The sequence below is a fragment of the Leptonychotes weddellii genome, chromosome 15, assembly GCF_054177405.1.
Source record: "Leptonychotes weddellii isolate Sample4059 chromosome 15, ASM5417740v2, whole genome shotgun sequence".
In the NCBI taxonomy this organism is placed as follows: domain Eukaryota; kingdom Metazoa; phylum Chordata; class Mammalia; order Carnivora; family Phocidae; genus Leptonychotes; species Leptonychotes weddellii.
Window position 1 is genome coordinate 45,701,226 of NC_138383.1, and position 17,008 is coordinate 45,718,233.

Consider the following 17,008-nt stretch of genomic DNA (forward strand, 5'->3'; position numbering starts at 1 on the left):
TTTTTTTTTTTTTTAAGATTTATTTATTTATTCAGAGAGAGCACGTGCAGAGGTGGGGGGAGGGGCAGAGGAAGAAGAAGAGAATCTTTTTTTTTTTAAAAGATTTTTTAAATTTATTTGACAGAGAGAAAGACAGCCAGAGAGGGAACACAAGCAGGGGGAGTGGGAGAGCGAGAAGCAGGCTTCCCGCCGAGCAGGGAGCCCGACGCGGGGCTCGATCCCAGGACCCCGGGATCATGACCTGAGCCGAAGGCAGACGCTTAATGACTGAGCCACCCAGGCACCCCGGAAGCACCCTTTTTAATGTGCATGCTCTATCCCATTGTGAGTGGATTTAAACATTCTCCTTTGGTTGAACGTTTCCGGTTTCTCTTTCAATTTTTCTGCAGCAGACAGAACACCCCAAAGACTGAATCTTTGACCTTTCATATGATATATATAGTCTAAATATATGTATACAATAGACAGTACAAGACTATACCTTATACACTCACACTATTATATATATAAACTGCTACATATTAAGAGTGGTATATGTAAGTATATATATGAAGATATGCGAGTATATACGTGTTATATACCCATGTATGTTATATGCCTTACGTCTTTCATTAATAAACTGTACCAGTACCTCCCAAGTTTGGAAAAATAATAAATGTAGATACGTTACATTTTTTTTCAATGTTAGAAAGTAATCTTAGCCCTGCTGTTAGACACAAGATTTTGACGCAACCAGACATTAACACTTAGAACATTTTCTGTGCCTGGGACATTCCACGGTGTCAGGCTCCAATCTATGTGTTAAGACCAGAACCTTCTGCAGAGGTTGGCATTCCACTGAGTCAGAGGTTCCTCTGCAAACCCCAGGCCTCATCCTGTTCTTGACTCCCAGCCAATCGTGTGCTCGGCTTGCCGAATCTTCCCCTCTCCTGATCTAAAGCCCTTCCAATCCGAATCCAGTGCAGGTGGCTGTTCTGTATGAAGAAAGCTTCAGGCAGGGGGAACATTTTGTGGAGAGAGCCACTGGTTTCAGTGCCAGGCACCTGCCTATCTTAACACCATGCTTCTCCTTCCAGCACATTCCTCAGCGGGATCATGTGGTGAACTTGTTTCTGGGGGACCAGAGACGAAACTTCTGTTCTAAATCTATGGGGTGACTTTGGACAAATGTCTCCTCATCTGTACAACCAGCTTTGCAATCTCCCAGAGTTGGTTTGAAAATAAAAGCATATGGACTGATAGGATTTTTTTGGGGGGGGGAAGAGTTAATGCACCATAAAATATATTATATGTATATATAATGTAACATACACTATATAATACAGTATGGTATATAAATCAGACTGTTCCACTAGCTCTGTGAGCCTCAAATTTTGCTCCCTCTGGAGAGAGCTCTTCCTCTAGGTTTTATTTTTAGACGGAACGGTATTTTCGATTATAAGAGCATAGGATCTGGGTTCTCAGTAGTGCCTGAAAAACAGCCATGAGCCTTTGCTAATCCTTACGGCCAGTGGTAACCTTGCAGGGTCCCAGGGCTCTCTTCAAAAAGCCCTAAAGACCTAATCTGGACAATAACCACCCCTGTCTGGAGTTGAAAATGACAAGAAAGACTTCCATAAGAATTTTCTTGAAAGACAAAGAGTAAATGATAATACATATACAGAGCACTTTATAGACTGCAGTGTAAATTCTATAATGGTAATAACGATCTTCACTACTCTTAAACACAGCCTGAGGTAACAAAGAAATGAGAACAGTAGCACATCTTAAGAGAGAGCCACAAGAAGATGGCAGGTGTTAATTTAGAAACAATGTGTTTTAGAATAACAACGAAATGATTTAAAAGTATCATAAATTAACACACCCTATCATAGTTACACGAATGTTGATCTAACAATTAATATAGAATTGATATTCATCTGTGGATAAAACTGCTACAATTTATCGCACACATGAGCACATCCCTGAACTGTGTCAAACACGTCTATGCTTTTCCACTAAAGCCTCACAGAATCCCCATGGGGAAGGCATCTTTGTTGCCCCCTCTACCAAGGCAGAAGTGGAGGTTTGAGAACTTAAAGGCACAGGCTCAACTTCCTACAACCAGGAAGCGTAGAGCCCATGAGGGGCCATGGGTTTTCAGTCATCACAGAGGAGCAAGGTTTTTAGTTTACAGGTTTTTCTTTTTTTTTGAGATTTTTATTTATTTATTTGAGAGAGAAAAAGCGCAAGCATGAGCGGGGGAGGAGGAGAGAAGCCGACTCCCCACTGATCAGGGAGAGCCCAACGTGGGACTCGATTGCAGGACCCTGAGATCATGACCTGAGCTGGAGGCAGACGTTTAACCGACTGAGCCACCCAGATTATAGACTATAATAACTATAGTCTATATAACTATACAACTATGTAACTATATAACCCTAGGTTATAGTTTGAATGTGAGCATGCTTTAGGATTGGTGGGAATTTATTAAGAACTTAAACCTCCCAGGTGCTCAGCTCCCTCCCGATCTAGTTCCTCAGATAAGGTCTCTCTAATCCTCACTAGTCCTGGACTTAAATAAACAAACAATGCTCACTGCTTGTTGATTTATTGCCAACATCATTCCTGATTATTATAGCAGATCTAGGAGACACTGAATAATCAAAATAAAGAATATGGGAATATAAGAAAGAATATAAGAAAAATTAAACATTACTCCGAATCTTACCACTCAGAGATAATCACTTGGGGGATGGGTCTTTCTAGGCTTTTTTCTATGCATACGCTTCAACACTTTGGGTATGTTTGTGGTGTGTTTTGATTCCTAACTTGTGGAGCTTAAAATACTTCAACTTTTCAAAGCATTTTCTTTCAAAACTGCCTATGGTCAAGAAATGAGTTTGATATTTTAAATTTATTGACATTTCAGTGTGTGTTGTGTTGGGGATGGGCACTAAATTTAAAATTGTCAGGACACCTGGGTGGCTCAGTCGGTTAAGCGGCTGCCTTTGGCTCAGGTCATGATCCCAGGGTCCTGGGATCGAGTCCCACATCGGGCTCCTTGCTCGGCAGGGAGCCTGCTTCTCCCTCTGCCTGCCTCTCCCCCTGCTTGTGTTCTGTCTCTCTCTCTGACAAATAAATAAATAAAATCTTAAAAAATAAAAAAAAAAAATTAAAATTGTCTTCTAATATTCTAGGGCATGTCAGAGGTTTAAAATACATAGCCAGTTTAACTTTAGTGTTCATATCCTACAAATCCCAACTTGAGTTTTTGTCTATTTGATTCGGTTTATAGAAATGTGCTCTTTTCTACTACTGTGATGATGTTGTCAATTTCTCTTTAAACATTGGCATATTTAAAAATTTCTCAGGGGCACCTGGGTGGCTCAGTTGGTTAAATGTCATGATCTCAGGGTCCTGAGTTGGGCTCCCTGCTCAGCGGGGAGCCGGCTTCTCCCTACCCCTCTGCTCCCCCCGCCCCGCTCACTCTCTCTCCTGCTCTCTTTCAAATAAATACATAAAATCTTAAAAAAACATAAAAATAAAATCTTAATTTCATAGATACCAATACATTCTTGTTTTAAAAGATTCAAATGGTGTGTGTATGTGTGTGTGTATATATTTAATATATACATTAAAAAAATCAGATATATATTTTATATATGTGTGTATATATGTATGTGTATGTGTGTATATATATATATCACAGTTATATATATATATAAGTATATATATAAAATAATATACATAATATATGTATATATAATAATATACATATATTAAAAAAGATCAGATCTTCCTTCCTCCCACCCCTGGGTATCACTGTGAACAGTTTGACTTATGTTCTTGAAGATTTTTTTCTGTGTACTTATACCTATCTTTAAAAATAAAAATGCAAATATGCTGCCTGATTGTTTCATAATTTTTTTTTTTAACTAAGTGTATGTCTTGGAGATCTTTCCATGTCAGTTCATACAGAATTTTATCTCTTTTTTGTTTTGCATTGCGTTTTATCGTATTCCGAGTGTAGCATAATTAACCATACCCCCACTGATGGAGGTTTATGCTGTTTCCATCCTTTTTGGCATTATAAATTGTGATGTCCTGAAAATCCCTGTACATACAAGCGTTTCTTTCAATTAGATGCCTTAATGTACCTTGGTTGATAGTGAGCTCATTTAAAATTCAATAGAAACTGTCAAACTCTATCCCTTGAGGCTTAACTAAGGGGATTAGGTGTCTGTTTTCTCCACGCTTGGAAGATACTTGATGTTATCAATATTTGGCATTTTTTACAAATCTGATAGTTGAAAAAAATGCTTTCAATCTGCATGTTCTCGAATGTTAGTGAGTTGAATATATTGTATGTGCTTATTGACAATTTTTTTCCTTTGAATTATCCTGCTCTTTAGGTTGTGGGTTGTTTTTTTTTTTTTAAGATTTTATTTATTTATTTGACAGAGAGAGACACAGCAGGAGAGGGAACACAAGCAGGGGGAGTGTGAAAGGGAGAAGCAGGCTTCCCGCCGAGCAGGGAGCCCGATGTGGGGCTTGATCCCAGGACTGAGCCACTCAGGCGCCCCTAGGTTGTGGACTTTTGTTTATACAAGTCCTTTTAACAACTTTGTCTGAATACACACTTCAAGTTTTCTTTCAGTCTACTGTTTGATTTTTAAATTTCTTTTGATTTTTTTTTTCCATGTAGCATTTTAAACTTTTTAAGTGGCCCAATACATCAATTTTTATTTCTCCTCTGGCTTTGGTAATATGCTTGGGAAGGCGTGTCTTACTCCAAGACTATAAAACGATTCTGTTTTCTACTAATATTTTATAGATTTTTTTTTTTTAGATTTTATTTATTTATTTGAGAGAGAGAGAGACAGAAATAGTGAGAGCACAAGTGGGGAGGAGAGGGAGAAGCAGGCTCCCCGCCGAGCAAGGAGCCTGATGCGGGACTCGATCCCATGACCCCGGGATCATGACCTGAGCCGAAGGCAGATGCTTAACCGACTGAGCCACCCAGGCACCCCTTATAGATTTCTTTAGCTTTTTAATCCATATGGATTTTTTTAAAGACTCATTATAAAATAGTTGAATTCATTTACTTCCAAAAGGAAGTCAATTTTCCCAACACACTTTCATCACATATTTTATTGCTAATTTGAATAGCCATTATTATTAGAGTTTAATAATTAGAGATTAAAATCATACAGATAAACATGTGGATGAGTATACGTACACACACACACACACACAACTCTGATCCACTGATAATATGTTTTACTCCTAATACTAATTACTACATAGGTATATCTTTTTTTTTTTCAGCTTTATTGGGGTATAATGGACAAAATTGTAAGATAAGAGTGCATGACATGATGGTTTGCTGTGCATACCCACCACTGAGTTAATTAACAGGGCTCTCATCTCAGATATTTACCTTTGTTTGTTTCTTTGGTGACAACACTGAAGTTCTGGGCTCTTAGCAAACTTCAATTATACACACAGTGTTATCAACTACAGTCGCCATGTTATAAGATGAAAAAGGTCTGTGGATTTAATGTATAACTGAATGTTACCAGCCTCCCTATTTCTCCCACCCTCCAGCCCCTGGCAACCACCATTCTACTCTCTGGTACTAGATATTTCTTTTATAGCTATGTTTAGTGTCTTGGGGCAAGCCTACTCTTTTTGTTGTTGGTTTTCAAAAACTTCTCAAATTTTTGTTCTCAAACTGAGATCTAAATAGTCAGCTTTCATTAGAAGTCCTAAAATTCCGGGAGGGTGGCATGTATAATTTATAGATTAACTCGTGCTAGACACAAGTCTCTTCATAAATCACTATTTAGGAAATCAAGCACAAGAATGGTAATTGGGTGTATGCCTGGAGTTGTCGTCCAGAATGAAGCATATTAAATCCACCTGGCCAAGTGGGCATGTATGTTGGAACGGGGGAAGGCTGGAGGGTAGGGCTGGGGGGTGGGAGGAGTGAGCGTTTAGGCTGTAACAGCAATGATCATTCTCGCACAGTGGAACCAACGGGGTCAGATGTGGCCTCCATCAGTTATTGGTTACGTGGCTCTGACCAAGTTGCTTTGAGCCTCAGCTTCTTTGTCTATAGAATGGGGATAATCACAGGTGTCCCAGAGCATTCTGTAAGGATTAAATGAGATCATAACACTGCCACAGATAACAGGTTCTCATTAACTCCTAGTCCTCTTTGCTTCTCCTTTGATGAGGTGTCAGTCCTATCTCGTAACAGGTGGTCCCCAAAGAGCAGATCACACAGAAGTTTCCAAAGGTATCAGGTGATTGTGTCTCCTTTTCCTTTTTATTTTTGACTGAAAAGGTGTGAAAAGCTTACTGAACACCAGTCACCACTGAATAAGTACCCAAGATGACTCCGAGCTTGTTCAATTACAGGGGCAAGCATTCACTGCCATATGGAAATTGGACTCGGGTTAAGCTTGGTACATTGTAGGTGCTCCAGAAATACTAGCTACCAAAGTGCATCATAAAGATTCATAACCATTAGTCCCACGCTTGGATATTTACTCTAAATGGTGAGTATCCTGTAAGACAACCCTGGAGAACTAAAAAGGCTATGTGCATTAAGATTTTCATAGTGATGTTATTTATAATATAAAAATTATAACTGGATCATTTTCCAACCCAAGTGGAAAAGGTTTAACAAATTACTATATACTCACTCAATGGACTTTGATAAAGTCTTCAAGACAAGAATGTGTAACTACCAGCAGCTCGAAAAACAGCTTATGATACTATGCTCGCTGATAAAAACACTGAGTATAAACTTCTCTATACACTCTGGCTGTAACTTTGTAAAAATCTTTACGCGTCTGGACAAGGAAAGGAAGGAAACACAAAATAGTAAAAACTTTTAAAGTATCCAGGAGATTACTGTTCAATTAATGTTGAATAGTATTTTCTGGATTTGGCCTGTTTTGGAGCCTTCTCGCCCCATCTAGAGCTTGAGTACCAAAAAAGTTCTACATGGAACTTGACCTCAGACAGAGAAACCAGCCCCACCAGTCCTCCAGTCCTGAGGAGCACAAAGTCGAATGACTTCCGGGAGGAAGAGTATTTCCAGAAATAGGAAAGGCAGAAAGCTATGGGTGACATCCCAGTCATTTCTCCTCATCTTTGAAAGGAGGACATTCCCTGGGGCTACCTGACTTTGTTTCCTAAGAAAGAATTGATGACTTTTTACTTAAGAGGCTGTGAAGGGGCTTAGAAGGGGCATAAGGGGCAGAATGAACGAGATGCAGATTGAGGGTAGAAGACTTACTTAGGTGGTAGATCAAATTGGGGTGTCAGCAAGGGGCAGTAGGCAAGACATCCTAAGTATCTGAGAGGTTATGGATCCACTCTTCATTGCTACACAGACCGAGCGATGGCTAAGTCGCTATGCATGAGCAAAGCCATTATATACACTTTACAATGTTACGGTAGTGTAAATCAGTATCTCTGCTTCTAGCATTACTGTTTCTTTAAATCTAAGGTGGCTAATCTAAGGGGGCTGGATACAGCAAACCTCAACTGGAGCGACTGAAATGATAAGAGGACTACGCACTCCAATAGCGTCTATGGGGAAATGGACAAACTTATCTTCCGTCAACCAACAGGAGAAAAGACAGAAATTATTATTCTTTCGGTGGCTCCCAAGGGCACTCTGTTGGGCCTGGCTAAATAAATAAGTAAGTAAGTAGATAAGTAAGTAAATAAATAAATAAAGTCAGGAATCAGCCTTATTTGTTCTAAATTTCTGGGAATAAATGACATTTGCACAGCATTTGGAGACCCTCATATCTTACCTGGGAATAAGATATGAAACTGGTTATGTGACAGTTGACTTACTAGTTATTCTGCAGGACATCAGAATAGAAGTTAGTGCAAATTACACATTGAAAACAAACAAATGCTACCTGCTTAGAAATTTGAACATCTAAGCACTGAAACAGGAAGGCTGCAAAACAATTACTTGGCTAAGAGTTTTTGGGGATTTTTTAAATCCTATTTATCCATCAAAAGCTTTTCACTCCCCCCATGTTTGTCTCTTATGCAATTCACATGTCACCAGGTCACGTTATCCCTTCCCCTATGGGGACAGGGACTTCTTTCTGTACAAGAAAGCATCAATAATTCTGCAGAGGTCTTTCCCTCACAAATGGCAATGAATAATTTTATCTGTATGGAAACAAAGGCCCAGGGAGCAGGGCTGATTCCTATCCCAAGGTCATGGAATCGGAGGAGATGTGATGGGACTCCCCCTCCCCCGCCCCCTCCTGCCCCTGCCCACAGGAGAGCATGAGTGGGCCTAGGAAGGCAGACACCTGTGAAATGCACCTGCTGGCTCCTCCTTCCGGATCTGGGCAGAGATGCAAGCTAGCTGGTCACCATCTGCTAGATGGCCAGTGAGTTCTTGCTATATTAACAGGGAAATAGAGGCAATGAAAAAACCACTTCATGCTCTAGCATCTTCTTTTCAGGTTTGGCTTCCCCGAAGTATATAAAAGTTAAACCCTGGGGCTGAGCGCTGCTAGTCTGGCCATGCGTTTCCATTTCTCTCCAATTTAATTCAACTAGATTAGAATCCATCCAATCTGGTTCAATCCAACTTAATCAAGTCTTCCTGACTGTGCCCGCCACATACTATAGCAAAGAAAAGATGAATGCTACTCTTTCTGGTCTGGAAAAACTTAATTTTTTTAAAAGACCCTGGGCACACTAAATTGGACTAATTATAATCCTTGACTCATGTTACATCGCCACATAGGATCATTGAGCCCTGAATGAACACTGTTTAATTAATTTGCTTAATAATAAACATGCAGGCACCCACTGCCTAACCTAAGAACTCCACCACCAACTGTTTCCTTAGCTTAGACTACACCCTACCTCCTCACCTAGCCTGCCCTGCTCCAGAAGAACTACTTTTCTGAATTTTGTATTTATACTCTCTCCTCCCCTTGCTGCTCTAGTTTTAATACACAATACCTATGTCTAAAAATATATAAAAACATAGATTGCTGGGGCACCTGGGTGGCTCAGGCAGTTAAGCATCTGCCTTCAGCTCAGGTCATGATCCTGGGGTCCTGGGATTGAGCCTAAAGTCTTGCTCCCTGCTTAGCAGGGAGTCTGCTTCTCTCGCTCCCTCTGCCCCTCACCCCCAGCTCGTGCTCTCTCTCTCTCTCAAATAAAATCTTAAAAACAAAACAAAACAAAACAACCCAGACTGTTTACTTCTATTGCTTTTGAGTAGTCTTTGGGGGAAGGATAAAATGCATCTCCAATACATATTTAATGGTGCCCTCTTTACGCCAATCAGAGTTCTACATGCTGGGGAAGCAAGCAGTGAAACAAACTAACAAAAATCCTGGTCTCTATGGCCGACAAATAACAAACAAGTAACCAAGTCAAATGTTTAATATACCTGATGAATGAGAAGAGCTATAGATACAAAGAAGCCAGGTGGGTAGTCAGGGCTCTTGCCCCAGTAATGAAGATGGTGAGGGATGGCGGCCCAGTATGGGACTCCATCTCACACAGCTGGGACGGGAGGGAACAGCAATGGTCTCAAGCAGGTGGCCTGAGCCAGACCCCAAATGTTCCTTTGGCTTTTAAAAAAAGATTTTAAATTCCCATTTAGGAATGAAAATGCACTCATCTTTTAAGGTCCTGTCAACTGTGTTCTCATGTGGACTTCTAGAGGCACAGTTTGCTGGAACCTTGCACAGAGTAATGGAAGGTCGGCTCTATGATTCCATGTGAGGGTGGGGAATGTTTCTTCCCTGCTCCCCAACTGTATACCCAGCCCCCAGCTTCTCGTAACATCCACTGCAAGGGAAACATGGAAGACATAGCTGTTGAATGAATGAATGACTGAATGAATATGTAACTCACACACAGCATTTTCCAGGTTGCCTGTGAGCTTCTTGAGGACAGGGTTACAATCCTACAAAGATTATCCCTGGGGTGGGGGTGGAGGGGCAAGGATGCCTGATACCAATTAATAACAGAGATCCAAGGCTTGAAAGGGTGAGTCGACATCTAAGTAAGCAGCCAGGAAGGAAAACCATCAGAGTGCTTACCTGGGTGGGTGGCTGGGGGGGAGGGCCTGCCAATAACCCACCTACAGAAATTCACCCCATTAAAGAATTCACTGTTGCCAACTGTGAGCTTCTCTGTTCAGAGCAGAATTTTCCACAATGTGTTTATCCAGCTAAACCTGCCCCATGGGATGCTATGTGAATAAAGGTGAAACACGTTTGAGAATCACTACTTTTAAAAAGTTCACAATATACGGTGCCTGGGTGGCTCAGTCAGTTAAGCGTCTGCCTTCGGCTGAGGTCATGATCCCAGCATCCTGGGATCGAGTCCCTCATCGGGCTCCTTGCTCAGTGGGAGTCTGCTTCTCCTTCTGCCCCTCTCCCTGTCCTTCCCCCTCCTGTCCCCCTCCCCCTGCTCATGCTCTCTCTCAAAAATAAATTAAAAAAAAATCTTAAAACAAAAGTTCACAATATACATCAGAACTAGTAAGGTCTTCCAGAAATCCTGCAGTTAAAGATTCAGTGTAATTTTTCAGCACACTCTGCCTCCCTCTTGTTAAAAATGTTAAGGTCCTGTGGAATCAGTCTTCTGTGGACCACTGTGGAGAAAACACTGGGATTGTGGCCACGTAATCCATATTAAGGGAGAAGTTCTGCAGAACAAAGTCTGCAGGATAGAGGGATGGTGGAGGTAAGGAAGATGGGAATGCCATATTAGAAGGTGGGATCATAAGCAGAATAACGTGCCCTCCCCCCAGATGTCCGCATCCTAATCCCTGGGACCTAAGAATATGTTACTTCACATGGTCCTATGGACTGAATTGTGTCTTGACCCTCCCTCTCCAAATTCATATGTTGAAGCCCTACACCCCAATGGGATGGTATTTCCTTCGGGAAAGATTAGGTTTAGAGATGAGGTCATGAGGGTGGGGCCCCCCTGAAGGGATTAGTGCCCCTGTGAACAAGAGAACCAGAGAGCTCACCCTTCCCCACCCCTAACTCTCTCCTCTTTCTTTCTCTTTCCATCCGCAGCCGTGATATCCCCCGTGCCCTGTGTCTTATTATTCTATCCAAGGCTGTGGATGGAATTCAAGTTGCTAATCAGCTGACCTTAAAATAGGGAGATTATTGGGGCACCTGGGTGGCTCAGTCAGTTAAGCGGCTGCCTTCAGCTCAGGTCATGGTCCCAGGGTCCTGGGATCGAGCCCCGCATCAGGCTCCCTGCTCGGCAGGAACCCTGCTTCTCCCTCTCCCACTCCCCCTGCTTGTGTTCCCTCTCTTGCTGTGTCTCTCTCTGTCAGATAAATAAATAAAATATTAAAAAAAAAATAGGGAGGTTATCCTGAATGAGCCCAATGGAATCACAAGAGTCTTACATGTCCAAGTGAGAGAGAGATTTGAAATTGCTACACTGTTGCCCTTGTCGATGGCAGAAGGGACCAGGAACCAAGGGACACAGGTGCCTCTAGAATCTAAAAGTCAAGAAAACAGATTCTTTAGAGTCCCCAAAAGGAACACAGCCCTGCTAACACCTGGATTTTAGCTCAGTGAGACCCTTCTCAGGCTTCTGACCTCCGTAACTAGAAGATGATAAATTTGGGCTGTTTCAAGCCACTAACTTTGTGGTAATTTGCTACAGGAGGTGGATACCACTGTTGCTGAGAGAGGAATTAGTGGCAAAGAAAGAGTCAGTTCAGCTAGGAACAGTTTGTACAGATACCCAGAGTGAAAATTAGCCCTTCTCTTCCTTCTATTCTGCTTGCATCCAGGAGAAATTCCTGAAAGATCCTGATAGAGCAAGTTTTCCCAAATTTTAAAAATAATCTCCCAGTCATTTCAACAGCAAGGTGGAATTGAGGAGCAGTTAAGATATTTGCGCTCAAGGAGGCTTCACATGAAAAAGTGGTCTTCAATGAAATGCTGAAGCAACGCATGCTCACATGAACAATTATCTCAGAATATTGCGTTAATTATGAAGATGACAGGTGTGATTCATTTATCCATTCAAGAAATATGCATTGAACACCTACTGTATGTCCAGATCCCTGAGAACGCAACAGTCTGAAAATGTCACGGTAATGGTTTTATGAAGCTTCTCGTTTTCAAATGTTACAAAAATACTCAAGGCCATTCGCATGGGAAAAAAATATCAAATCCTAGGGCTGGAAGCAATTGCAGATTCAACCAAACACAGTCAGCCCCTGCCTGTCCAGTGCCTACTTTGCACGTGTCTTGGTTTCTTTTGGCGGTGACCCCAAGTCTGGGAGTCCCTACACCTGAGCACCAATCAGCCTGTCTGCTGAGCTGCCCCTCCCCCCAGGAAGCCCAAAGAGAAGCTCCCATGTTCTTCCTCTGCTGGCTTCTACCCCAGGTGACCCAGCATTCATGTTCCTGGCACCCCCTTCTCATTCTGAGTCTCCTCTTTCATGCCTAAAATGCGAGTTTTGCATTTTGAGGTGTCTTTGGGCTCCCAGACTCTCGAGAGCTTGATGGGATATGGGAGGGGCCAGCAGAGAGTATTGGTCAAAGGCTGCTTAGGCTGAAGGTAGGGTTGCCAGAGAAAATACAGAGCGGCTAGTTCAATTTGGATTTTAAGATAACAGTATGTCCCTAATTTTAGCAACATGCTAAAAAAATTATTCATTGTTTATCTGAAATTCAAATTCAACTGGGCATCCTGTCTTTTTATTAAATCTGACAGCCCTAAATTTGTGGGGGAAGGAGGCAAGGTCATGGTGGATACCAGAGTTTGCCTTTGCGTGGACCGTTTGAGTCAGAAGAGGAGACAAAAAGCAAAAGAAATAAAGCAGTTCTCTTGAAGGGAAATCCATGAATGGACGTCTCTCTCTCCTTTTGATGCTTTGTGCCTGGTGTGTGTGTGCATGTGTGTACATGCCCATACATCGGAATCTGCATTTTGTTGACACAAGGATTATGGTATTGACAGAAACTGGTGACAGTGATACCAATTACAGATATTGACAAAACAAGTGAGAATTTTTTAGAAAGTAAAAAAAGTGATCAGTCTAAAAGTAATATTACTTACTGCATTTCTATAAACTCTCTACCATTTATGTCCAACAGCTACACAGCCCCATCACAATTTTGTTCGTTCCCCGTCTTTGTGCGTCTTCATAAAACCATAAAACATTATGAAAGGGTCTGCGAAATCACCTAGTCCAAACCTGACATTTACAGGTTAAGTAACCGAGACTCAGAGAGAGGAAGTGACCAACCCGGGATCATGCTCTGTCATAACAGTATTTTTCGAGGGCTTACGTACCAGGCATTTTTAAAATGCTCTGCTTGTATTATCACATTTAATCCTTGCAACCACCATATAATCACCATTATTCAGATGAAACAAATTGCGGCAGAGAGAATTATGACACTTATCTAAGGTCAAGGTTATACAGCTGGAAAGTAGAAGCGCCTGCAAAACACCCAGCTAGTTTGGCTCCAGAGTCACGCACTCAACCATGAAACCCCACAGCCTCTCAAATAAGAGGAGTTTATATCATTAAATATGTTAATACATGTAAAATGTTCTCGTTTACTGCTCCTCTAGCATGCTTTTGTCCTTAATAACAAGGTCACGCGAGCACAGTTTACAGAAAGCCAGTTGGCATCTGCTCATTTATAAAAAAGCCCCACAAACATGGGATGTCTTGCTGTGATCAGAGAACAATTTAGTTGCATTTATTTATTTTTAAAGATTTTATTTATTTGACAGAGAGAGAGACAGCGAGAGAGGGAACACAAGCAGGGGGAGCGGGAGAGGGAGAAGCAGGCTTCCCGCAGAGCAGGGAGCCCGATGTGGGGCTCGATCCCAGGACCCCGGATCATGACCTGAGCCGAAGGCAGTCGCTTAACTGACTGAGCCACTCAGGTGCCCCTACATTTAGTTTTTGAAATAATTTTAATTAGACAACACCAGGGTCTACCAGCAAAGCAAACACCGGCAGTGAGAGGGAGTTTTATGAATTTACATTAGGAGTAGCTCATGAAAGCAAGAAGAAAAAAAGCAAATGGAGCAGAAATCAAAACAGAGAAGAGGCTCTCCTATCCATTGTTAAACACAAAATAAACCATGTTCTCTTAGGAAGAGGCAGGCCCTCTTTGCTAGCAAGCTGCCGACCCAAGGTCTGAGCTGGTGCAGCTGGACTTTATGTAATTATATCCAGGAGGATATAATCTTTGGGGTCTGCAACATTACATTTACTTAGTTTCACATGCTGCTTGTTTTTTCTTCCGTGTCTTTCAGGAGATTATCAACCCCTTGTATCTCCAGTGACCAAAGCACTTTGTCCATTTCCAGACCCCAGTTTGGCTGTTTATCAAAGGTGGAGGATTAAGCATGCCGGTATCTGCGTTGGTATCATGTTTTCCTGAAGCTACCCTTTCCTGTGATACAAAGCCTGTCCAAGCTTTAAAAAGAGAGAGAGAGAGAGAAAAAGAAGAGAAAAGAAAAGAGAAAGAAAGGAAGAAAAAGAAAAAAAAAAAGAAAGAAAGCAAGGTGGCAACTGGAATTCTCCAAAGCTCCAGGGTCTACCTGGGAGACACCAGAACTCCACTAACCCACTAAAACAGGAATTAGGAATTCCCTCTCTGCACTTTCCCCGAAGGAAGGATTCCTTGATGAGTTCCCTAAGTCTGTTTTGCAATTCTCCTATCCTTTTATTTTTATTTTTTTACAACCAGCTCCTCCCCTACCTCCTACGCCAAAGGGCAAGGGTGCATCTGAAATGAGCTTAGTTTCTTGCAAAAACAAATCTGCATCCTCTCTTCTTCAGAAAGGTGGCAGTGTTGCCTTGCGGTTTTGACCACAGTACAAAGCAGAGGCAAGGTCTCTAGCGGATTAACAGACCAACCAGCGCACCTCATCAGGGAAAGGAGAGGAAGGACATAATCCACTGTGGAACCCAGTGCCTGGCAGGCTCACCCCGGAGCCTCAGGGCCCCGAGGCTCGCGGCCACATCAGCTCTTGAATGGTCATCTCCCTTCAATGGTACGGAGCCTTAGAAAACCTCCCATGGACCCCACAGACATCTAAAAGCCAGAAGCGTCTAAGGAACTCCCAGATGACCCTTACTTTCCAACATCCATGCTTCTCCGTTTTGAAACATGAATCCCAAGTGGAAACACTGAGTGGTCCCATTTAGCAAAGCTGCGGAGAATCACCGTAAGCCACGCCAGCACCCTAGGAACACCTGTTACGGGGAATGTTCACATAGGAGTTCTCAGAAAGTAATCCGCCTTCTAAGTAGGAACTCTGCCATTTGTTGAGTGGTTTGTCACCGCTTTTATAAAACCGATATTACACACAGTGCTGTTGAGAAAGAACTTAAGGGGGCGAGTGTCTCCCTGTCTAAACGTGGAGACCCACACGTTGGTACCTTCCATGGGTGCCTAAACCAACCCTTCATGGCGAGCCGCTAGACTTCCCGGCTCTCCCTTCCACTCACCTTCACTCGGCGTCCTCTGAGAAGTTTCTGTATGCGCCACTAACACAGAAATTTGGGGGGAGATTCTCCATTTATAAATATCAGATGATTTGGGAAAAAATATTTGTGGCACTGGACTTTTTTTTTTTTCTGTACAGTGATGTCATCCTAAATACTTGGTGTGCTCCAAATTTGCTATTTTTACTTCCCCCAAGTTACTTTTTTGGGAAATACATTTGTTTGGATTAGCTACATTTTAAGTGACCCTGTATCTATTAATACACAACATCAGGTTCATCTTCTCAGCAGTTACAACTGATATTATGTAGCTCTCCAACTTGAACTCCCTTATTTGTTCATTTTCAAAGTCCTTCCTTTCCGATGTACCCCTCCAAAATTTCTATTCACAGATACAGGAAAAAAATGTAAAAGAATTGGCCTTTTCACAAACAAACAAAAATCACATCCAACAATTCAAAGCATTGAAAACGGAAGACATTAAAGTTTCTCGCCCCCCCGCCCCCGGCCCCCAAAGTCAAATAAAAGTCTTCACTTTCAAAAACGTGCTTTGTGGGGACAAGGTGGAAGGAGCCACGGCCGGCTCTGAAACACTGGTTGGGAAACAGTGTAGAGTTGCGAGCTGCGGAAGAGGAAAGTTAACAAGGAATGCTAAGCGACTTAGCCCTACCTGATCTGAATTTGCTCCTAATCAGCAAAGAATGCTCAGACCCCAGGAGTGTCATGTTGAGTCTCAACGAGCCGCTGGTCCCTTGGCCAGACGCCCCCTGTTTTCCACCAGGAACGGGCTCCCGGGAGCCCAGCGGAGCGCAGCTAACACCCCACAATGCATCCAACTCTCCGGGAGCGCCGGTGGGTAGGAGGACCGCGGCGGCCAGCGGCCGAAACCGGAGTCCCCAGGAAGCTGGCGGCTCCCCCCCTCGCTGCGCGGGGCTAACTGACTCCGAGCCGGCGGGACCCTCCTCCTGCGCCGAGTCTGGCCGGCAGCGGCGGCATCCCAGGCGTGCCCGGCTGATGTCATGGGCTGCCAGCGATCGCGGAGTATCGCCACCACGCCTTTATGAAGGGCCCAAGTTTGCCATCCGATACTTTTTTACTACTGACAACAGCTCAGCCAATCAGGCGCGGCGAGCGGGGCCGGCGGCCGCCCGGGGAGCGGCGGGAGCGGGGGTCCCGGCCGGCGCGCGGGGGCGCAGGAGCGCGCGGGGGCTGCGCGGGGGCGGCTGCGAGCCCCCCGCGGGGCAGGAGAGGCGCGCGCGGGCGCGCGGAACCCAGCGGGGCTCCGGGCGCCGCGCGCTCCCACCTTCTCTCCGCGTTCCCGGGCCTCCGGGCGCAGGCAGAGACGAGCGGCCGCGGGGAAAGGGAAAGCCTTTCATTTTCCCGGGATGTGCGCTTTCGGGGCGAGCCTGACTCGGTGGACCCGCAGATCCAGCCCGGGGACACAAGGCCCTCCCTCTGGGGGAAGGCACAGCCGTGGAACTGTGGGGGGGGGGG

At 43.5% G+C, this 17,008-nt stretch overlaps 1 protein-coding gene across 1 annotated transcript in view; it reads right to left on the reverse strand.

Moving 5' to 3' along the window:
- MYOCD (myocardin) overlaps positions 1-16,557 on the reverse strand; it is a 96,639-nt gene extending 80,082 nt beyond the window's left edge. Inside the window, exon 1 of the mRNA XM_081805702.1 lies at positions 16,185-16,557. Within this exon, the coding sequence (XP_081661828.1) occupies positions 16,185-16,239 (55 nt within the window). The 5' untranslated portion in view covers positions 16,240-16,557. The remainder of the gene's footprint in view (positions 1-16,184) is intronic.
- Positions 16,558-17,008: the final 451 nt, after the last annotated feature.